At 38.3% G+C, this 24,861-nt stretch overlaps 2 protein-coding genes across 3 annotated transcripts in view; one reads left to right on the forward strand and one right to left on the reverse strand.

The window, feature by feature from the left end:
* Nucleotides 1–5,711, forward strand: part of LOC137601339 (transmembrane protein 65-like) — a 29,675-nt gene extending 23,964 nt beyond the window's left edge. The window contains exons 7-8 of one of the 2 annotated variants that reach the window (XM_068323494.1): nucleotides 1,700–1,805; nucleotides 2,370–5,711. In XM_068323494.1, coding sequence (XP_068179595.1) covers nucleotides 1,700–1,805; nucleotides 2,370–2,519 — 256 coding nt within the window. In that variant the 3' untranslated portion in view covers nucleotides 2,520–5,711. The remainder of the gene's footprint in view (nucleotides 1–1,699; nucleotides 1,806–2,369) is intronic. The other variant, XM_068323493.1, reaches the window with a different exon arrangement.
* A 2,030-nt stretch (nucleotides 5,712–7,741) lies between these two features.
* On the reverse strand, nucleotides 7,742–23,918 carry mboat1 (membrane bound O-acyltransferase domain containing 1). The gene is made up of 13 exons (XM_068324083.1): nucleotides 23,678–23,918; nucleotides 22,686–22,831; nucleotides 22,034–22,111; nucleotides 20,634–20,729; nucleotides 15,695–15,750; nucleotides 15,396–15,450; nucleotides 13,933–14,125; nucleotides 12,732–12,924; nucleotides 12,531–12,634; nucleotides 12,321–12,385; nucleotides 12,099–12,231; nucleotides 11,550–11,701; nucleotides 7,742–10,826 (listed from the first exon to the last, which is right to left on the reverse strand). The coding sequence occupies exons 1-13, from the start codon at nucleotides 23,765–23,767 to the stop codon at nucleotides 10,661–10,663; spliced, it is 1,527 nt and encodes a 508-aa protein (XP_068180184.1). The 5' UTR covers nucleotides 23,768–23,918; the 3' UTR covers nucleotides 7,742–10,660.
* Between the last annotated feature and the right edge of the window lie 943 nt (nucleotides 23,919–24,861).

A 24,861-nucleotide genomic window follows, 5' to 3' on the forward strand; every position in this document is an offset into this window, starting at 1 on the left:
TTTATCTTTCTGCTACAGCTGTTGTAAGAGGTAGACTCTCTGTCTTATTGAGACAGTTTGCAAGTGTGAACAAACATGATAATATGAGCACCACAGAAAACAGACATAGATTCTCTTTCTGTGAAACAAGAGTTGACCCCTGTTGTCGTGATAAATGACCAATTTGAATTTCTAATGATATTCCATCATCGTAATGAGCTGTAGAAGAACGTGCGTGCACGCGTGGGCGTGTGCGCGTGCGCACACAGAGACAGTTCTAACTTTCCCCTGTGTCTCCTTATCCCTCTCTCAGATATGTGACTTTTGCTTATCGAGCACAGCTCCAGCACAGCTGATGTGAGTTCAGTGAACTGGGGATCCATTAGTGCCAGTGGCTGAAGCAAAACTGGGTCAAAATATGAAATTGATTTTTTTTTTTTTTTTGCTGAATATATGTCAAGTAACTCTGCTGGTCTCTGGTCAGTTCCCAAAGAATTGATAACTGGGACATAAAGAGCTTCACTTTTCCATTTTAGTTTCTGCTGCGGTTTGAGGGTTAAATCTCAGCATGATAGTTTTACATATTAATATGTGACACATTTTTTGTCTCATTGCTTTGAAGTAAAAGACTTTTTAACCGAAATTAGCATATTTCTTTTTGCTTCAGTGCATCTTATTGAATTTCCATACTTTTCTGCTCAATAATCATTTCTTGGTGCTACAAAAACCCACTTACCTCAAAGATAGCAATTATTCTGCAGCTTTCCCTCCTGCCCACATTATTTGTGTCTTCAGAAAAGATTTGACATTTATCCCCACTGAGGACAATATTTCTTCCCGTTCTGTGCTCTGTAAGTGACCTATAGTTAATCTATAAACAGTCATCTATCTCTGGTAGTCAATTCATTGTTGAACCCGCGCACTCATTCTCCACAACATCGGGGAGGTTCAGCTTATGGAAAAAGCTAAACACTATTTATTATGTATAAATAATTCATTTATTTATATTTATTTATTGGAGGTCCCAACAAACAAAACTGTTGTCCTCCTGCTGCAGTCTGTTTTGAGTATTGTCTAATACTTCCTTCACACACACCAACAGCGTCCTCTTTCTCTCTGTCTCTGTTATTGAAGTTTGGAAACTTCATCTCCTGATTTACTTATGTTTTGTTATATCATTGTTAACATAAATCATTTACTTTGCTACGCAGACTGTTGTTCCCTGGTCGGTCCGATTATGACATTTAATGTAGAAAACATCTGCTGGAAACTTCATAATACTGTACATTTACTGAAAATGTTTGATGGACACACTTTTTTCCAGTTGTCATCATCTTTACAAAGTGTTGCTAATATTCCTTATGTCTTTCTTTTTCATTATATCTGAACAATAAATGAGAAACTCAGCACTCAGGTCTTAAAGTGTGCAGTTTATATATATATATATATATATATATATATATATATATATATATATATATATATATATATATATATATATATATATATATATATATATATATATATATATATATATATCCCTCTGCTCTACTAGTGAAATGGCAGAATGTAAGGAGAATCAAATTGTCCGCCTTAAAAAAAACCCGATAGCATAGGACTTGTTTCTCAAACCACCATCATGGCTCTCTTTTGCAGTATGTTGTTATGATGAAGTCTTCTTACTCCCCCTCTTCTTTCCTCTGTCTGTTCTTCTCCTCAGCCTGGCAGGTTATGTGGAGGCCTTGGCGTCGCGGCTGGGAATGCAGATTCCCGACTTGAGCCCGAAACAGGCTGACATGTGGCAGACCAGAGTCAGCTCTCATTCGGTTGGTGTCCTAGTTACGTACTGTAACCCACAATCCTTCCTTCAGCTCATCTCTCTCTCCAGTTGGATTTCATCTGTTGTTTTTCAGTTGTGTGCAGAAGTCAGACAGAAGCCTGATTGACAAATTCAACATAAATACAGTCGGTGTAAAAGCAAACCGTGTGTGAAGAATTATATTTGATGTGCAATCTGACACAAAGATCAGGGCAGGCAGTTGGGAAATAATCCCCTGTGATGGTTTCTTTTTTATCATTCATTAATTTTAATTATTTTATATGCCCATATGACATTATGTTTAATGTCAGTAAATTTAACAATGATAGAATGAGGGATATAATTTATTAAACACATAGAACACATGTACAGTGTTACCCCTCCAGTCATCATTAGGTGCTGTTTGTGTGAAACCAGCTGGTGTCTTCTTAATACTCTGACCAAATGATTCAAACTAAATCCTAACTCTAATATTACAGCGCTGTAAAGCATTCGTTTTCTCTCAATGATGAATGGCTGGTTTCTTCAAATTATGTTTTGTCAGTAATGTTTGCTTATATCCTCCATACAGGGCAAAGCCATTGGCGTTGGCATTGGCTGTATCCTCGGTATGTTTCCTCTTCTGTTCTTCAAGGACGACGATGAGAAGAAAGAGGGTCAGAAAGGGAAGATGGAGAAAACGCAGTCGCCACCTGCTCCCACAGAGAGCAGCAACAAATGAGAATGCCAGATAGAAGTACTTTTGAAAACTCTTAGAATATTGTAGATTGGACTGATTGGCTGCATCTGATGGATTGAGGGATTCTGGAAACATCTAATCGCAGGGGAGCTGTTACCATTGTAAGGCCCAGTCAAACTATCAAGGGTATTCTATAGAGGAATATAATATTACTATTTGATTGTAGACTTTGAACTTAAGCACAGGGACCTAACCCGTCATTGGACTGCTGCTACTCCTACTGTTGTAACCTCACCATGTCTAATCTGACATGGACTGATTATGTTGAATATATAACTGTCTGCCTGCATAGATGTTTTGACAGCTGGTCAATGTGGAAGACCATTTGAGGGCTCGCTAAAATCCCATAACAAACTTTGTAACCAGTGCAAAAGAACAAAAATTTGTATCTGTCATGCTATTTTGACATTGAAGTTTTTTTCTGTTTTCTGTTGTCATAAGAAGCATGTAAATGCTTTACTACAGAGGTGCTGGAAACTTTTTTGTTTTTTTTGAGTGTGATCTCTGGTGCACTTTTCCATTTCAAACACATGATTCTTCTTCAGCATGTCTTCCTTTTGTTGATTTAAAAGTCCACTCCTTCTGCCTCATTCACACTCCTTTCCAACCAGTTACCTTGTTGTAGTGACAACCAATATGTAGCACCTGTCTGCTTCCCCTTTAGATTTGTTACTTTCTAACTTATGTAAATACGTTTGTATGCTTTGTGATAATCATCCGAGCAATAACATGCACACAGTGTCTCACCTGTATGCTGTATGAACCGAGGCAGATGCAGCATCAAGTAGCTTGCTTGCTTGTTTGCTATGTTCCTTAGATTTGAGACACACAGAGAGGGTAACAGAGATGTTCAGCAAACACCGAACTGAAGGAAACCTCGGCCCCATCTGAACCGACCCTCTGACTGCAACATCCTAGGATTTCTATCTTCCATCTCTGCTTCATCCAAGCACATCTTTTATGCTGGGTGAAGCCATCCCAGGCCTCTAGTCCTGGTCCTGTCATGGAGTCACATGAGGGATGATCAAAATTTAATCTGTTTCCTCTCTGTTAAAAATGTTGTTATTGCTTTTTACTACCAACACACAACTGATAGACATCCTGTATATTGTCTGCTTTGCTGCCCTCCATTAACTGAAATCCAGTAAAAGTGGTCATTGTCCATCTCATGCTGTCTCGCACTTGTGATGATAAATTTCCTGCTTCATACTCCATCCCCTCAGTTTCTCTAGACACAAATTATAATGTGATCATTACTGATCTAAATTAGAATTATAATTTTCAGAAGGGAAATGGGTCATCTGTCAGCTACAGAACACAGAACAAGAGGATGTAGGTGGATGGGTTCATTCATCCATCAATAATTTTACCTTACTTTTAGTTGCTCATCTCAAGAAAAATCAGAAGACTGTTTACTGGCATCAAATCTGTTTGGAAATTGAAACTAGGTATTTTTTGTATTCATGTATATTCTCACTTTCTTTATCTTTAAAAAGAATGATTAACATTAGGAAACACTTCGGCACAATGCATTGCATATTTGGTAATTTGAAATGGCATTCATCAACAAAAGGGAGTTGTCTCGCGATTGGTCCACGTTTGGCAACATGTACAACAGTGATCCTTTGGAAGGATCGAATTATGGAAACGTATGAAAAGCAGAACATATTTGTGATTAAGATTTTTGATTTGATTACTTGATGTCCACTTTGCATGCATTGTTAATAAATATCTATAATGTACATGTTTACTTTGTAAGACTAGTTCAAGAAATCATGTGCATGACCTCAAACTGTGCATCACAGTAGGATACAGATCACTGGAGGAGCTGCAACGCAAGGAACTTCTGCTGGATTATAATGGAAAATCTTACATATTATGACTGTCAAACTGCAACACAACAAATATTCTGCTCTCAGGCAGTCATGGGCATAAATAGGGCTTAGTGTTTTTGTGAAGTCTTGAAGATATTTGTCAGATGGTATCAGAGCCTTCTGCTGAGATGAAAACTGGGAAATACAGTTTATGAAAGCTTGTGGTCCCAGTTTAGTATCACCAGATCGTTGTCTGTTTGGGCCGAAAATGTCAGTGTGGTTTGGGGGTATTTATTCTTGTTGTGCGGGGTCACTTAAGTTATTCATGTTGTAAGAATAATAAAAAATGACTTACTTAGAATCACTCTGCACTGAATGGTAAAGGTGACACATAAAGCATGATAACGGACGATTTAAAGGTGAATTTTTTCATACGTAATTTTGGATGCAATTTTTTTGTGCTCAGTGAGTCTTACTTTAGTCTATTTATCTTGGTGGAGCTCTGGATAGGAATGAGTTGGACAAAGACGTCAGTATGCAGCAAACTGAGACTACTGCTGTACACTTTATAAACCTGGTCTTGTAACTGCAGAGCAAATGACATATTCTTTGCCTCTTAAGGTGGTGTGGGGTTGTTTTATCAAACAATTTTTGAAAATGAAGTCATCTTGCAATTAAAGAATGAAGTTGTACTCTTAACTCTTCCAGTGGCATTTAGCTAGACCATGTAAATAATCCATCGGATTAAAATATCTCAGTTATTTCATGGGCTGCAGTGGCATTGTGTGAGACATCGGTTTGTGCCCAGAGGATGATAAATAGTGGCTTCTCATGTGGTGTGAGCCACATCTTTTCTGGTCTCAACCTCCAAGGAGCCATCTTTGAGTTTGGTTTTATTCTTATTTTACAATAAAATGGATGGATGGATGGTTTTAATGGCATTTGAGTTTCATTACAAGTTCTCATAGCCTGAAAGTGCCAAACAGACACGTTTATTTCACCAACAACCTCATCTACAATTCTCTGCTTCAAAGACATGGCTTATGATAAAACAACACTACAGAAAGTTTGACAGTATGGGTGACTTTAATGTGTGCAACGAAAATAAAATTACTTTATGTTAGCACTTTGTTGTGTATATTTTTGTTCCAGAGTATGCACTTAGTATATGTTCTGTATATTTTGAAACAGAAAAGGGACCTTGAAATTATCATTGGGATTATATTAAATGTTATTATGGTGAAACAAAACGATGAAACAAAATGAAGTAGAGACTAAAGGCTTGTTTCTGTGTGATGTTTTCTGATCTTATTTTCCTTAATTAAACTATTATCAACTGACCAAATGACTCTGTCCACTTTGCTTGATGGCAAATGGAATTTATGCAAAGTTTAGTTTACCATAAGTTCCTGTTTAACTGTTTTTATTCATAAGAGTTTGCTTTTTAAACCTAAACTTCATGGAGTTCTTTTTATTACTAATGTAGCTTAATCTGATATGATTCACACCATTCATCATTTCCTGCATGTCTACCCAGTGTCCAAAACAGGTTCAATGCTCCAGGTAAATTTAGAAGTTTGGTATTTAGAGACCAATTAGTAGAAGATCTCTTTGAAATGAACCGCTTCCACATGATGAGCTAACAAAATTAATGAAATACATGATCTTCAGATATGTACTATGGTATGAAAATAGATAAAATTTTATCCTTGCAGAAGTTGAAATAAAAATCATGAAACACAGAAAAACATTGTCATTTTATAATGAAACAGGTGATCATTTGGTTGAAAACCCAGAGCACAAATAACAATGGTATACATACTGACAGCAGATTAATTTATGCAAGAGATAATCTGCTAGTGTTTACGTAATGCTTTGTGAGACAGTAGAAGATTGTGGTTGGTGGTCTCTTCAGCACAATAATCATTAAAATATTAAACTAATAATCATCAGAAAACTGCTACTTTTGTAGCATTAATATAAATTGCCGAAGTATAATAACTGGCAGGCAAAGTGGATGCAGGATGCATGTTGAGAAGAACAAAAGTGTAAGAACTTAGTAATTATAGTTGCAAACAGTTGACAAATAAATTAAATCTTTCATTTATCATCAAGTTGGTACAATAGAGAAATAAAGAATGTTGGTACTAAATAGTTTTATTTCTGTATACCCACAAGGCTTGACGATGTGGTCACCATACCCCTGCTCTAAGACACTTGTTTCTAACATACCAGTGTAAACAGACATTGAGTGACAGTCATGTTAGAGTTGTAAAATCATTGCGAATTATTGCAAATGTTAAGTCACCATGGAAGCAGCTAATGTAGGCTGATGGTTCATAGAACACATTTCACCACACAATCTGTGTTTTCTAGATTACTATTACTGATTACTGACTGTTGTTGATCGATTAAGTATTTCTCTTTACAGTAATTTTCAATCGCAATGTACGACAGAATTTGTTTTTTTTAAGCACCCTTCTTCAGTTTGAACATTCAACGGATTTCATGTGAATCATGTGAAGTTTACCAGAAAGGTCTTATTTTCTGTTGCCAGCAGGTGACACTGTCCCCACGGTGGCATGTGGATGTGGGGCTGCTTGCAGAAAGGAATTTCACAACTGGGACATAAATTCAGTCCCCCATTCCTTTTGGATCAATATGTGTGTTGCTCCTACCTTCCTGTTCTGAGGGTGAATTGTCTCAATAATATGGGACTATTTCTGGACATGACTTTTTGCTTCATGGCAAAAATATAAAAATTGGCAAAAACTGCTATGGCCACACCTTTCAAGTTATTAGCAAACATTATTCCCTTCTATTATTACTACATCTAGATCATTTTATTACCTCAATAAGATGTTTAAAATAACCAAATTTCAAGTGGGTCATGTCAGTCTGTAGACTTCACATTAAATCTAAATATTTGCACCACAGTTGTTAAAGCTGAAGTCATGGCAGGAGTTGCTTCGAGAGGGCACTGTAGAACTATTTTACCACATCAAAACCTGAAACCTACATCAATTTATAACTTTCGCCACTTGCTATGTGTACCAATCTTCTTTTCTCCTGTAGTAACGTGTTTTTGAGATGAAATGTGTGCAACTCCGGCCAATTACGCGGTCCCTTCAGAAGCCCACCTACACACTGAACAAAGGCAACTGGTTGGTAGCATACACAACATACACAACCACCAGACTGTGAGGCCAATGGTGAGGTCACTAAATAAATTTGAAAAAGTGGGACATTTTACAGGATTATAATCCCTTTAAAGACCCAAAGTGGAAAATAATCCAGTAACTCACTAATTTAAGTAGATTTAGTTGGTGATTTCATCACTTTGGTCCCCTTTCCTTTTTTCATGCTAGTCATGACAATGAACTCTGGATCACAACATAAGACCACAAACACGTGTGTATTTATATCAGAGACACAAGGGACAAAGATGAAGGCACTTAGAGAATATTATCAGACATTGAACAACTTGGGACAGGCGTTGCATAGAGAGGGAAAGACTGGTGTAATGAAAGAAAACAAATACAATGCATCAACACCTGGAGGCAGTTTCACAGATTCCTGAGGGACTTATTCAAAGTATTTAAACTTAAGAGCACATTAAATAATTACATTTATTTATTCATGAATAATTCTTCATTAAAAAAAGCTGTTTCACTGTTGCTTTATTTGTTATTCAAATGTTTCCTGTTACAATCTCTCAATCTGCTTTAAAAATACTAAAATAAAGGACACACACACACACACACACACACACACAATGTGATCACATCTACATCTCCACAATCAATCATTCAAACAGCTGCACATTCACAATATATTGTTAATTTCTCTGAACTAAAAACATTAGCAACATGCATGAACACATACATGAACATGTTATTGATCACTACAAATCAGTTAAGGGCTTTATCTCACAGAAATGTTGATGGTTGATATTCAAATTATATTTCAATTTGCAAGCTGTTCTGATCGGTTTCTTTGTTTGTTTGGTGCAAACATGTGGTCCTAGATTGGATACACATTCATCGCAACACAAATGACAGATTGTGACACACGTCACCAATGTAAACATATCATGTAAAACATGTCCGAGGACAGATGCTTTCACATTAGAGAACCATCAAGAATCTGATCATGCAAAACATCAAACTGAACATTAAGGTTTATTATGTGATCCTAGCCTGTTCTAACACAGCTACTTTTAGCATTGGCATTTAGCACCAGGGTAGTTTAGAGCCTAAATGTTTGTGCAGGCAGAGTTGCTCTCTTAAAAGAAATGCTGTCTACAGATCCCAGAGCATTTAACAGACTAATGACTCTGAAGTGAGGTGCAATTTAACATTCAGTTAATCAAAATGAGCACTCAATATCACACTGAATAAAAAGTTTTATAAGTACAAAAAAAGTTAAGTCAGACCAGACAGAAATGTGTATTCCTTAGCCAGTGTAGTCATTTCAACATTGCCTTTTGCTTCATTTCACCTTGAGTAATTCCTCAGGGCATCAATTCCCTCATCTCTTAACACCCTTTCCTGTGAGCTGGGTTACAGCTGTGTACCAAAATTAAAGGACACTAGTGTGCAGGTTCAGACATTGTTTTCCTTGTGTAAATAAACTCTACTTTCATAAATGGCTTAGATAATAATGTGAAATTGTGAGTAAAACATATAATTATCTACGTTAGTTAAACTAAGGTGGACATGAGAGATTCTTACAACTTAAAGAACGAGAGGTCTGGTGACAGGAATCAGTTTTTCCTCTATTTTATGTAGCTAATAGTGCAGATGTCACATTTGATTTGCAGAGTGCAAAGAGAGATTTTCTATTTTAGAGGTGTTCTCATAGCACACTTGCCTGATGCTAACATTATTAAATATTAATCACTCATTACCAGCCACTGATATAGTCCTAAAGAACACTTGCTTTGCTCTCATGTTACTGTGCTACTGTGAAAACTTCCAATGCAACCAGACATGTAATGTGAGATAATGCCTTGATAATTGGAAGCTCCTGTGCATTGTTTTGTTTCATTCTACTCAGAAAATCTCTGATCATAAAAACCACTGAGTTATACATTTCAATTGTGCAAAAACAAGAGTGTGGAGAAAAAAAAGTGAATTTAGATGTGAAATTATGAGATCAATGGACAGAAAGGCTTTCTACTCTGGGTTCGAATGAATGTTCCAGTGTGACGGTCTCACTAAACATTCGTCAAAGCTTAGACACAACATGCATCAGATGTCTCTCATTTTTAAAAATAGTTGACCCCCCCCTACCCATTCAAATTTATTAAAATTTTAGCTCAACTACTCTATTCTATGACAGGTATCCAGCCCTGTTCATATGGAAATGAAATACAGAAAATCATTACATAACACACACATAGATTTGTGGGCCTAACCAGGCCCAGCAAATGACTGCATTTGCTTTTTCATTCTTAGCGACCCATAAAGCTCGATTTTGTCCCAAATTGTGTAATGCAACAAGAGCAGAGGCTTGTAATTGTAAAGTAGCGCTGTTTTCTGCACCTGGTCTTTACATTGTCCTCTCTTCATTGGCATATAGTTACATCCCATGGTCATTAATAGAAACAAGTGCTTTGCTTACAGAAAGCTCAACTGGAGGAGCTGCCATCCTGCCTTTGACATCATTAATGACGGCGTCCCGCGACGAGTTTGAATCCTGTTCTGACAAAGTGTAAACTATTAAACACAGACATGCTAAGGCTGTCTCTCCATTGCGTATACTATTTTGTTATGCACACACACACACACACAACAGCACCCATTGTCAGATTGCAACTACTTAAGCATCTCCAAGTATGTGCTTACATCTGCTTTGCCTCTTAATGAATTTGTGTGTTTTTCCTGGTATTTATGAGTTGCTCTCCCACTGAGGTCATTTAAATCCCACACTGTTGGACTACTTGGACAGGACAAGTAGTGGATAGGACAGAAAGGAATCGGTCTTTCTCTCATCGCACTAGTTTTAGGAGCAGGAAGGCATTGAGATGGACACGGTGGAGGGGAGCACTGGTGATTTGCCTTTCTATTGTGCCAGCTTGATGAGCTTCTGTTTCATGTGCTGCCTTAATCTATAAAAAACTCTTCATGTGCATTTAGAGCTGTAGGTTGAAAACGTTAAAGTTCTTCTCTGTACTCCTTATTTTGATGACTCAAAAAATAAATAAAGTTTTCCTATTTGACATTTGACAGCTGAACGTCCTGAATATTTCCTGTGGTAACAGGCTGTAGACTGCGAGCCTGGAAGAGGAGAGAGAAGACCGTGCTTTCAGTCTGTTTTGTCATTGTTGTTGGAGTGAACAGGCTGGCACTGGGTTGAGCACGAAGACGAAACCAGTGATTTAGAAGTGGCACAGGGTTCCCTGGGTTTGTGTTTCTGATGCAGGACGATTGCAGTGAGAATGCTAATGATGTGCACATGGAAGTACATAGATCTAGGAAAGAAAGGAAGAAAGCATAATAATTTTGTTACTGATATACCTATAGAAGAAAAGGTGAAACATTAGAGCCACAAAACACGTTAAGAACTAAACATGCAACAGCCTGCCATGTAAAAAAGACATGAAGTTACGTACCAAAATTATCTGAGTACAACCTCTCTATTATGAACTTTCTTTTATTGAGCCTTGTGTGAGTGAATATATATCTTTGAAAGTCCAAAGTTCACCAAAATGACAATTGATATCATCTTAAGATTTGGGTACATGAGATTTCACATATTTTCTAAAGTTTTATAGAAAAACAAATTTGGCTTACTGTTGATAAAGCACTAGTAGCAGCACAAATGAATAACTATGCAGTTATTTGCCTATAAAGTTTGAAAAGTTTAATTTTTTTTATTCTTTAATAAATCCTAAAATGGAGCAGACAAAAACACAAAATCAGGACACCAAATATCATAATAGTTTAAAACTGGACAGAATACTGAATAAAAAAAAGACCTGTTGAAACCTGTAGTTAGTATGCCTGTGCATGCACAACAAATGTAAGTGTGTCAACACAGACAATTCTGAAGGGTTTTAGTGTACAGATGCATTCCTCACATACACACTAAATGAATGAGTGACCTGACAGTGCATCACCAAAAGGAGCTCCTTTGTTGTTGTGACCCCAACAACAACGAGAACAATGCGGGCACCAACATGACTGTTACATACCTGTAATAAACCAATGTCGGCTCCACCGCAAGAAGTAAAAAAGGCATAACAGTGTAGCAGATTGCAAGCTGGGTGGCTCCCCACGTTAAGACGTCATAAGCCAGCTTCACACCTCTGAACACCAGGAAGTAGTGGCGAACAGACTTGCGTACCTGGTGGAGCATGACAACCAAAAGAGAGGCAAGATTGTGTTTTCATGTCAAACTATTTGTTTAATTCCATTTTCATAAACTTAAGGACACAAACGTAAAGCAAACTGTCATACTGAATGAATCTGCTAAAATTATGTTTCTACATATGGTGTTTTTAGTGTAATATTTTTATATTATTCAACTTTTTCTCTATTTCTTTTTTTCTGAAAACAGACATGGTAAAGCAGTCATGTACAGAAAACCAGACTTCACTAATAGTTTTATGAGATAAAGTAAATTTAAGCTCTTCAAATGCTATTGGACAATCATTAATAGAAACACCTTCATACAATCAGGAAGGGCTTTCTAATTGCATATTATTACCACTTTACATTTCAAGAGACGTTACAATACTCACAGCTTTTGCTGCAATAGAGATGGGAATGGCAGTGATGAAGGTGAAATAGTACCCTGGAAAAACACCGTGCCACAGGGCTGACAGGATGAAGGTCAATGCTAGCTTGTGCTTGGGGACTCGGTCATAGCAAACGCTGGGAAGATGTGAAGGGACAGACATATTAAATAGTAAATGATAAATAATTGCATTATCAATATTCAACTTCATTTCCACACCACTAACGTTTTCAGCCAAATTCCTGTTCGGATATTCCAGTTGTCTATAAATGTCTTGAAGCTGGTTGCAGTCTTAAAAGAATAAAAAAAAGAACAGTAAGAACATTGCAAAAACTGTGCGCTCCAATTCTGAATTTATTACACTTTTTAAAAATGTACATGAAATTTAACTCAATGTATGTAAAGCTTTTTTTGTTTTGAACAACACTGAAAATACCTCAATCCCCAAAATATTGACATTGGAGATGAGATCCCAAGAAGCCTTTCCACTTTGATCAATCCCACCGAATCCATACCCTGCAGCATTGTTGACTGCATCAGCTGAAGGTATGGAGAGAATTAAAAAATAAAAAATCACAAGATCCCCAGGGTATATGTCCATCTGAAATGCATGCGCACACACACACACACAGCTCACCTAGTGTCCAGGCAAAATAGAATTTGGGCCTTGCAGCTTGTATGGAGAAGAAGGCATAGGTGAGCCTTGTGAGGAAGGAGGCATTGTTGACAAAGTGGGGGTCTACGTTGTAGTTTATTGGCAAGGACTGAGTCACAATGAGGAAGAAGAGCATACAGCCACAGCAGACCAACAGTTTCCTGCAAACAGCGCTCTGTGGGGCAGAATTAAGCAAAAGAACTGAACAGTCATGATGCACCCATTGCATGATGCACCCAAAGGCTAGTAATTATAGTGGTAGTGGTGACAATCTCTCTAATGGCTGCCTCAAACAAACAATAATTTCCCTCTTCTCCTGCTCTTCCTTCGATATAAAGGTAAGCAACATGCTACAGTACCATACAGTGGCTTGTCAATATCAACAGCTGACTCCGGCTGTTGTAGGATGCCCTTAAAAACTCGTGGAGCATTCATTGAAGTGTTTTCTTCTTCTTAGACATAAATAGATATACTTCATTGGGAAATTCTTTGCTTCAAAGATTAAATTACATTGTGCAAATACTCACTATAGCCTAATCTGAATTCAAAGCAAGAGCATGAATCACAAGTGATGCTTAACGGTAAATATTGGAGCTATATGTACGCATTTTTAATATATGTTTTTATTATATTTTAATGTACAGTAACATGGTACTGTGTGCTTTCAACTGTTTTTTAGTGATTTTAAGAGTCCAATATTTGCGGTGGACAGACTTTGAGAAAACTTCATTATTTTTCCATGAATGTTTTTGATGATTTGAGACATAATCTATAATTCATTCGTCTGTACAGCACTTTGGTCTACTGTGGTTGATGTAAAGTGCTTAACAAATAAAATTGGATTGGATATATTTTCCAAAAAAACAACTTAATTTGAAATGACCTGGACCTGGATTTTATTGTATTACTCATTGTTTCTGGTATGTCTGAGGGAATATTACATTTGTATTTACCGTAGTAATGGCATTTAAAATATCTCACCTGTCAGTTATAGATTGAAATTTAACTAATAACGAGGGAGGAACAACGCTAGGAACAACTCAATTTACAAACAACCTCTCAAAACCAATAGTGTTTGTATGTTGAGGACTATCTGTATACCATTTGTGTGACTTGGACATGAGATTTTGTTGAACACAATCAGGTGAGGAAGCAGCCCTCAGAGAGGCATTCATGAACTCACCAAAGGTGATGGGTCTGGTGCCTTATCATAGCCGTTCTGTCCATTACATGTCCTAAAGTGCTGGTTCAACCTCCTGCTGATGTGTCGGCCTTCTATAAAGTCAACGTAGTCGTTATAGTTACTGCACGGCCCCACCAAGATACTCATGAAGTTCAGATTGTAACTCAGGTACTCAATGAGACGGGGCCTCACACTGCACAGAGAACAACAGGAAAAATCACTGACACAAAGAGAATCCCCTTTTCCTTGTATAACACTTCAGGTGACATGTAACCACGTGTTGGTATATGTTCTCATATATGAACAATGATGGATGGCTCGCATTCATTTTCAAATTAAGTACAAATGGAAACTGGTATTATTTCTTGCCAGATATAACCTAAAATGAAACCAACCATTCTCTCAAAATAAAGTGATTTGCATGGCCCTGTTTGAAGCATTAAAATAAAAAATGCATGGTTGCCCATTTTTAACATGGTAAAGATTTATAAAAAGCTCTGAAGTCAGAAGTTCTGAAGATATTTGCTGTTCAAGGAGTTCATTTACTCCTGAAACACGAGTACTGACAATCTGAGCCTCAGTCCATATTGCTGATTACACATGAATCGATACCTTGCTGCAATGTTTCAACCACAACTGTAGAACCAGAACCTGGGCTTGTGTAAGTGAAACCTACAAGAGTATCACAATCTAAAGGTAAGCTAACAAGCAGGAGATAGTCATTCAGGTTTAGAGTTGTAAGGTTATCACAGAGCTACTTCTATATGTCATGATCTTTGCTCGATCCATTTTAAAATTTGTTAAAAAATAACAAAAATGACTCTTCAGGAAAAGAAAAAAAAGAATTACTGGACTTGCTTAGGGTTGGTTGAACCAACCTTGATTTGCTTGCTTAAGGGAGTTGAAACAATCTTGATGACGCTTGCTTAAGCTTGGGTCTAGTTGATTTTCTTTTTTGCTCTTCTTAGTTTAACTCAACCTGGATAACTGGGGAGCCTACAGACACCATTTATTGCCTAAATATTCTAAATGATGCCTACTGTCTAAGTTCCTTGCATGCTTTTTACACAAATGAGCTATTCACCATGACTGGGTCTTGTCATTGTTCTTCAATGCTAAAGGAAAAGACACAGATGTTTATACCACCAATAAACTTTCAGATGAGACCATCTGCATATTAATAATATTGACAGGACAAGATAGATATCAGTCCTAGAGTGTAAACAATGTGCACCTCAGACGTCATAGTTAAAAGGATATCATATTTATTTATTCAAGAACGGAAAAAAGACAAGATGGAGAATAACGCCAAATATCTCCATTTGATCATTCATCCCAGAGGACAGTGCTCCTTCTCCCAAACATACACCTGATGTTTTATCCATCAGACTATTCCCAGCATTAAATAAAGTAAATAGTTGGCCTTATTATCAGACAAAACTTAGAGAACAGATCATACTCACCATATAGCCAGATGCCTCTGCTCCAGGGTCAGCTGGTCAGATTTCTTACACAAACCTGAAAAACAAAGGATGAAGTTAACAATAACCTGGTTGGAAATTCTGCCGCTCACAAAAAAACTTTAAAAAAAGAAAGATAACTGGAGTCCACACTTGAATCCGTGTTTTAGATCCTTGACATTATACACGCTGTCTCCCAAAGTCTGCACTGACAAAATGGTATTGCCTCCACCATTAAAGCTTATAGCAGTGCGTGTGCGTGTGCGTGTGTGTGTGTGTGTGTGTGTTCTCCACTACTTTACCGTCATGTAGCTGAAAGGCCAGTGTTGTGATCTTTTGGGTTACCATCATCAGTGGCCTTAGCAGAAAAATACAAAGGATTTTAGTGTTAAAAGTACTGGTAAGTGGGAAAAAAAAGTCAACATCAACAGATGATCCTGGTGATAGATATAAGGCACTTTTGTGAAATAATTCTGCATATTTGCAATAATTCAAAGTGGAATGTAAAAAACAATACAGCTAGGCAATAAATACTGATAATCTTTCAGCAGCCGATACAATTAATTCTATTTTATGTTCTGTGGTTTTATCTTCAGAAATCACAGGTGGAAAACTTTGATCACTCAGCAAGACCATCTGAACAACAGCAGGCCATCATGATCTTCCCTTCATTTTGTGACTGACCTAAAATGCAGCACATCTAAAGCAAATGCCTTCTGTGCTTCTGTCCAAGAGGAGATTTCCCCATGAACCATTTTTTCCCCAGGGTGTAAAAATCATTATTTAGCCAATGCAATTAACTTGAATACTACATTTAACTTTTGTCTGTATCGCTCTGAAACCAGCCTATTCAGTACTTGGTCCCAACTGATAGAGCAGTACTACTCTTTCTGAAGGTCTTTCTTCTTGAACTTTTTTTTTGCATTGCTTCATCGGTAAAAAGCAAAAGTGTATGCAGGACCTCAGTACTGTCCACTGTCAGCTCACTTGTATTCTACACACACTTCATGCTCATCTAGTCATCTGTTTATTTTAAAGTTCCAATTGTTTTACATGACAGTGTCCAAAGTATTGAAATGCATACTTGCATACATGCACACAAATGCATACATACATACATCATTTGAAATACAATTTCCTCCGGGATTAATAAAGTATCTATCTATCTATCTATCTTCGGCTTTTCCCTTCAGTAAATCAGTACAGTAAATCTGAACTAACTAGTTTCACACCACCTACCATTCACTCATTCATAGAAAGACATCTCTTTCCCAAGAATGTGTGTGTGTGCGCACAAAAGCACACAGAAACTACATCTCTCTCACACAAACGCAGACACACTGGTTCCATTGTGTGCACTGAATGGAAAACTGAGGGAGAGAGGGGCTGCATGAGTGGCTGGCAGTGCCTGCTCAACACAAGTTGGCAGTTGTCTTTAGAGAAATATTTTCAGTTTGCAATGGTCCACCATTCTCTATTTTTCCATGCAGAAAGTTGGCGGCATGCTCATGATTCTGATGTGCTCAATTTCAGTTCAGCTGTCTTTCTGAGGGAAATGCAACAAGCATTTTTGGGAAATGCTCAGTGAGAAATGGGAGGATGGCAAACTGGATTTAGAGACAAATGGAAGAATAAATTTGTTTGGTATTTTCGACTGGTAGAACGCACAACAAACCTTAGTGATAATAAGGATAACACAATTGAAAACATTTAACTATCAACAAATGAAAGGTGTTAAAACTAGAACATATTTTGAAAAATGCATGCCTCCGCCAAGACCCAACTGCCCCTTTTAATTCAATGAAGCCTTGTCTAAAATTAGACTCGCATGCCTGCAAATCTTCATAGAGCTGACAACAACTACCACTGTGAAAACATTTCAATATAATGGAGCAGGGGTTTTTATTTGGATTAGCACTAAGACTGTACAGACTCAGGCATGTCTTTTCCCCCCTATTCAAAAGTGATGAAGAAGCACAATCTCACACTGAAGTTAAAGAAGAGAAATCTGAATTTTGACACAGCTGACCACAATATTCTTTTGGCACAACTGGACAACACAATTGGTATCAAGGGATCAACACTGATGTGGTTTAAGTCTTATTTAACTGAGCGTTTACAGTTTGTTAGCATTAATGATTCCTCCCAGTCCACTACAGTTAGCTATGGAGTTCCTCAAGGCTCAGTTCTTGCTCCAATATTGTTCAACTATACATGCTTCCTCTAGGTAATTTGATAAGGAAACACTCCATCAACTTCCATTGTTATGCCGATGATACACAATTGTATCTCCCGATTAAACCTGATTAAGTCAATCAGTTGTGAAATTACAGACGTGTATCAAAGAGATTAAAGATTGGATGACCAATAACTTTTTGCATCTAAATTCTGGTAAAACTGAGGTTATTGTGCTCAGCCCAAAAACTGTTAGGGATGTAGTGCCAAGTGATGTAATAGCCTTGGATGGCATCAAGTTTGAGGCCAAAACCAATGCGAGGAACCGAGGTGTCATCTTTGATCAGGATTTCTCGTTTAACACACACATAAAACAGGTTTCGAGAATTCCCTTTTTCCATCTCCAAAACATTGCTAAAATCTGGCATATTTTAAAACGGAATGATGCGAAGAAATTAATTTATGCTTTCATCACTTCCAGACTAGATTACTGTAACGCACTTTTTTCAGGCTGCCCCAAAAAGTCGCTGAAGACACTTCAACTAATTCAGAATGCTGCTGCCCGTGCTCTGACTAGTACCCGAGACCATATTTTCCTGTGTTGGCTTCTTAGCACCGGCTTCCTGTGAAAGCTAGGATAGATTTTAAAATACTTCTCACTTACAAAGCCTTTCATGGCCAGGAAGGAACTTTTAGTTCCTTATAATCCATCTAGAGCATTACGCTCCCAACATACTGACCTACTGGTGGTCCCTAGAATATATAAAAGTAGGACGGGGGCTAGAGCCTTTAGCTATCAAGCTCCTCTATTGTGGAACCACCTCCCTCCCCCAGATCAGGAGGCAGACACACTCTCACTATTTCAGACTAAACTTAGTTATTCATTTATTTCAGGAAACTTTAAACATTTTTTTCAAAAATTTTACAATTAAGGCAACTTAGGCTGCTACGTTTTTTCTTGCAGACCTACACTGCAGGAGACTCAACATCCAGACTTACTGAGCTCTTCTCTCCGACCATCTGTTACTCCTCCTCCTTTCCGACCTCACTCTCCAAGTCTCCAATCACACCCTACTAACGCAACTTCTTCCCTGGAGTCTCTGTGTCTATGTCCTTATATGTTTTCTCAGGTTCACCCCTCATCCGCCCATCCACTGTGGACCATCTTCTGTAGACCTGCTCCTCCCATCCCACCAGTATCACCCCTCACCTAATCATCGGCTGGGGTCCTGCTGCCTCTCTTCCTCCGTGCCACCATACTGTTCCACCCCTCATCCGCCAATCCGCTGTGGACCATCCGCTGCACCTCCAAGCCCACCAGTATCACCCCTCATCTATCCATCTGCTGTGGACCTTCTCCTCCAAGCCCAACAGTGCCACCCCTCATCTGTCCATCGGCTGGGGTCCTTCTTCCTTTCTTCCTCCGTGCCGCCATACAATCATCAATGCAGCTGTAATTGTGCCATGAATTTACCAACTACATGATGGGACACTTGAATTGAAGGCAACAACCCCAATTTTCTAACTATAACCATGTTCACACTGACTCCATCTGGCCTATCTGCCAGTCTCTCTCTGTCTCTCTCTCTCTCTTTCCCTGTCCTTATCTTCCTTTTATTTCTTTTCCACCCAACCTGTCAAGGCGGATGGCCGCCCAAAAGAGGTGGATGGCCGCCCAAAAGAGTCTGGCTCTTCCACTTGCGGGTCACGGGGGTTACTGGAGCCCATCCCAGCTGACTTACAGGCGAGAGGAGGGGAGACGCTCGGGAATCGTTACCAGAACATGAGAGAACCACACAAAAGACGAACAACCACTCATGCACACACACCTAGGGACAATTTGGAACCGACTATTTCGCCTGAAGTGCATGTTTCTGGAGGTGGGTGGAAGCTGGGGAACCTGGAGAGAACCCATCAGACACAAGGAGAACATACAAAGTCCACACAGAGGGGACCCGAACCCAGAACCTTCTAGCTGTGAGGCGACAGCGCTACCCACTGCGCCACCTTGCAGCCATAGCATATATTTGTTATTTCTATTTATTAGCTAGCCCACCGGTGAGCTGTTTTAATTTTTAACACGTAGGTTTTTATACTTCGTCAAAAAAAGAACAGGGTTACTTATCCAAATTTGACATTATCCTATGTATGAACAGTATCACACTTTGACAACCATGTGTCTTTCCACAATGAGATCTCAGTGCAGCTGGATCGCTAAATCAATATACAACCATGCTAAAGGCTGACTCATGGGGCCTGGCTGTCATCAACCAAAGTCACATGGAGCACAAGTGACACTGCCAAAAAAATCATCCACAACGGAACAGAGAAAGGAAGTTCCTGAATACAAAAATCACAGAGGTTAGCTATTACCTTTTAAAAGAACTGCACACACAAACCCCCTTGCACCCTCATTATCAGAATTATTTTTCTGTAAAATGTCTGGTAGGGCCTGAGGACTGGTCTTGACTAAATAAAAGCATTTGCAGCATTGTGTGAACAGAAATATGATTGTTCCAATGCAACTCAGCTCTCTCTATAAGATGGCAAGAATTTTAAAGAATAGAAAGTTGCTGCATGCCATGCCATTTCATTCATTAAATGTAAAAGTAGAAGAGATTTGATTTCAAAAACAGATTTAATTTTTGAAACGCAATGCTTATATCATGCAATCTTAACCAATGACTCACTATCCATCTTCTCTTCAGGCTTCACTAAGTGTTTTTTTTAATTCATTTGTGGCTCTTGGAGTTCAACAAGAGTATACAACCTCAGAGAAAAGTCCTTTAAACGTTCCTAAGACAACAAAGTCACAGTTTCCAGGAGGGAACAAGGACTTTAACTTGCCATAGCTGGGCACTGTCTGCAAACAATCCACACTAGTACTTTTTAATCAGTGGTGTATTTACACAAGGCAGTGGTACAGGTGACTCCGAGCATGTACCACACCATTTAGAAATGCTACCTGATAACAAAACAACTCTCATTATGACATGACAGATGGGCTATTAACAAGATGGGTGAGGCAAAAACAAAAGAGGTGAAATACATTGTTGTTTTTCTTACCCAGAGAAGTCAGTAGACAGTATTCCATAGTTAAAGATGAAGACTCTGCTCACTTGACAAACTGTCAAATAGCCCATAGCTGTCACCATGGAATACCTGCAAGTTGAGGAATGAACCAAACAAAATAAAAGGTTCATAAGATTTTGGAGGCGACTGTCATATGGGTCCATCCAGGTGCTTAATTTGCATATGAAACATCTAAAATACACTTGTGGCTGTGGTGAACTCTCTCTTTACTCAAATCATGGTCACATGGACTGATAAATACCTTTCTTGAATGAATGCAATGCTTATCTTAGTTCAGGGGTGTCTCCTGTATGCAAATAAATTGGTTTTGTATACTGGTATTAAGACTTTCAGATTGTTAATTTCATCTTTACTTTCCTGAGAACTGACTTGTATAAAAGATCTTCAGCAATTTTTTCAAATGTTATTAGAAAATACATGGAAATTATAAAATGAATCTGAATAATATTATTTATTTGGCAATGGCAAAGTTACTGGATTAAAAAGTACTGTATGTTGGTAATAGTCTAAGTAGTTGAAATTTCAAATTAATGGATTTACGTTATTTTCAGCAAAGACAACTAAATTATAACTAAACAGCTTGTAAAACAGCTAGTAAAAGAAGGTTATCCAATTTTAATCATAATCACCACAACACTTTCACAAAAGCCATAAATACTGACAAGGAACCATAGTAGGATGCCATCATTATTATGTTCATGTACCAGTGTCCTTTCTGGACTAATGAGTGTTACTTTTTTTTAGTCTATACCTTTCATAATGTGGTATTTTTAAACCTATAAAATATATTCAAACTGTATTTTTTCTCCACTGATCTGACAGGCTGGTCCGGCTGACATGTCAGGGTGCCTTCTGAACTTTTTTTCTTCCAACAGCAGTTTATTCAGCCTGTATTGTAACAGACATAATACAGCGTATTGCACACCAGTCTGTGGAGCAATACGCAGGACGACGTAAAACAGATCTGAGCTACAAGAAACAAAAGCAAAAGTTATCATAGTTCGTTTTAACTAGACTGACATCTTGGGTCACTCCACCAAATGAAAATCTAAAATACTGTACTGTTATCTGACTCAGGTAGCAGCAACAACAATTTCACAAATACAGTGAAAATGACCTGCTCCTGTTGTGGTTCTTTGATGTCATGGTGACAGACAGACTAGCTTAGCCAGGTTTAAAAGCACCCATGGCAATTATTCATTATGTAGCAGACAAAACTGTGTCTCACCTACAGAACTAGGCTACCTGGTTGTTCTAACATGTCAGCAGTGTACTCATTTACAAATCATTACTATTGCCAACATCTACATCTATAACATAGTTTTATATCTTAATTTTATGTGGTTTTCTAAGTACGTTGACCACTTACTTACCTGTGTACATTGTTAAAGTCAGCTTGGACAATGATGAGATAGCTTAAAACCACCACCACTAGGATGTGAGCTGAGTACCTGCACAGAGGAATTAACAGACAGTGTGGACATGACTATTTTTGGATACCACAGTGTTCTTAATTCATGACTATTTTTGAATACCACAGTGTTTTTAATTAAGATTGAAGTAAGCTGTACGCCAGCCACCGGCATAGCAGATGTCGGTGGCTGGCGTACAGCATGGATGAGATAGCATCTAAAATATTTGTCATTGTGCTGGATGTGCTACCATGATTAGAAACCTGTGGAGCAGCAAGTATTCTGTTCTGTGAAATGTATGCTAGATATCTGCCCTGTTAACTTGTCAGAAAGCAAAACTAGTATTATGATAAGACAAGAGAGGAAATCCTGAGGCAGGCAGCAAGAGTACTGTAAAAGTAAATATGATCAATGTAATAAAAATTAGCGGTTATGTTAAGGTTTGCAGGTGTTTGAACAGGTGTCTGATGGATGTCCTGGTGGCTACTGGCACAACTGATAGGCCACTAAATGGTGTATCGAGTTGGGTGTGACAGACTTATTGAGGAGCAACATCATGAGAGAAAGTGAATAAACTACTGCATAAGTATGTCTGACCATCACATTACAGTACCAGCCAAAGCAGAAGATGAGAAACGCAACACCCAGCAGCGTGGCCACTGCATGCCTGATTAGGGGACCGGCATGGCTTGGACTGAGGTAGAGACGAAACCAGAAGGCAGCAGCCAAGGCGAGCAGCTGGCACGCCAGGAAGTTCACCTTAGAAGACATGGATTACAGTTGGAAGACAAACTAATTAACCCCAGTAGGGAATGAGGCTGGTTTGACCTATATAATGATCAAATCAAACGAAAGTGTATTATTTTGTTTTCTCATTCAATACAAAATGCTACTTTACATGACTACTGCTGTGTCAAAATTATTCAATCACCTGAAAGCCTCCCTCTCCGCTTAGTATATTTACTGCTGTCTGGTTATGTTTTAGATCACATCAGTAAAACGGTCAAACTACCAGAGACACGAAAGAGTTGAAACATTTTGAAATGTCAGCAGTCAGTGAAAGTAACATTTTGTGGTATGTATGGTACAAACACTTTATAATGATATCTGTTGAACAGAGCTGCTGAACAGACATCAACATCCATGTTTGCAGCTTAGTTGTAGTTCCTAATTTGGGGTCTAAAGTTTAATTAACAGTCTCTGTCTTCTCTAAAATGTTAACAAATACAAAAGTTTATAATTTGATTACTTAACATTTGCTATTTAAGTCAATTGTGCCACAAAACCACGTCTAAGTAAAAGATTATTTGAAAAATGATGAAAAACTTGATTATGTTAAAACAAATCATCTAGTTTGTTGAATAACTCAAAGCCTCCAAGAATTGGAAGTACAGTTATTTATCTTACATTTTTTATCATGTTTATTGGCAATTTAAACTATTTATCAGCTGTCTGCAGTGATTTAAACACATAAGAAGGGTTTAATCACTCACACGTCTCCAATCAATGACACAGCCTTCATTCACAAACATTATAGTCTCTCATAACACGGACTCAAACATGATGTTTCTGTAGTAAATGAAAGTCATTGACAGCTGCACATACCTGATCGAGGGGGAAGCCCAGTCGTTCACTGACGGGCAGCAGCCACCTGGATCCAGTGGTGTTAAACACGGTGTCCGTGCGCTCGCCCATTACGCATAGTTTGTTTAAGAAGTGACCGTTTCTTGATTTCGGTTGTTTTTCTCCTTCTTTTGCAACTAAAAACTAAGTTTTTTCTTCACAGACATTTATTGTTCGCAAGGTGCGGCGCCCTGACAAATAAAACCAGTCCACTATGACAGAGGCGCGGCGCGGCAGCGTAGCCCTGCGTGAACGGTAGGGGAGACAATAATTATATGTTCCGGTCGGTGCTTACAGAATAAGGGTCAGGAAGACGCACTAACAAAATAAAAGTATCTTTTTCTTTCGCGTAGTAACTAAAATCGTGAAACTGTTACTAGTTTTCACGCAATCCTCACTCATTTATTTATTTATTTATTTTTAAATCACCGCTTAATTTAAACTGGGTTATGACGGCTGCTGCAGCCAACAGCAGCTGGTCTTAAGCTTGAGGTGAGGTCCCTCCTGGAGAAGTGGTCATTTGACCACGTGGTCACAAAAAAAAAAAGATGAACAGCCATTTTCACTCTCACTGATTCCCAGGTCAATTTAGAGTCGTGTGTCTGATCGTGACCGCGATAGAACCGGACACGGCCTCACATGTGAACTCCATACCCAGATGACCGGGTGGATTTGAACCCAGAACCTTCTTAATGTGAAACAACATTTCTACACACCGCTGCTCCTGGTATCCCGTACTGCTTTAAATACTGTATTTATTTAAAAAACAAACAAACAAAAGCGTGTGCTGGAGGATCTCGGAATACGCACTTAGAAGTAACGCTCCTGCTCATAGACTGGCCAACTTCTCTCGTTGCTGCTGGTTAGTAGTGGATGTCCATGCTATTGAGTTTGATCACTAAACCGACCCCACAGATTTAGTCGCTCATCACCTCAAAATCCAGAACTGCCCCAGTGAAAATGCCAATGACACCTGACTGGTTTTGTTGCCACATGTGGTTTTAGACGCATTGGGAGGACTTAATATCAATATCAATTGATATTGATGCACTATCAAGACCAGTGTTCATATATTTGTGGTATCTGCCTACTCTGAATATCTGCTGCAGATGGCCAAATTAAGATCAATTCAAGCTTCTCACATTACTCAAGTTGCAAATGGTTCA

The sequence above is a fragment of the Antennarius striatus genome, chromosome 9, assembly GCF_040054535.1.
Source record: "Antennarius striatus isolate MH-2024 chromosome 9, ASM4005453v1, whole genome shotgun sequence".
Taxonomy (NCBI): Eukaryota; Metazoa; Chordata; class Actinopteri; order Lophiiformes; family Antennariidae; genus Antennarius; species Antennarius striatus.

Excerpts from the sequence above, each read along its gene's own strand:
- mboat1 (XM_068324083.1), bottom strand. The coding sequence starts at position 23,767 with ATGGGCGAGCGCACGGACACCGTGTTTAACACCACTGGATCCAGGTGG. Across the intron at positions 14,126-15,395 it reads CAGAGGCATCTGGCTATATG|TGTGAGGCCCCGTCTCATTG; the intron begins GTGAGTATGATC and ends TTCTCTGTGCAG. Across the intron at positions 12,386-12,530 it reads TCAATATTTTGGGGATTGAG|ACTGCAACCAGCTTCAAGAC; the intron begins GTATTTTCAGTG and ends TATTCTTTTAAG.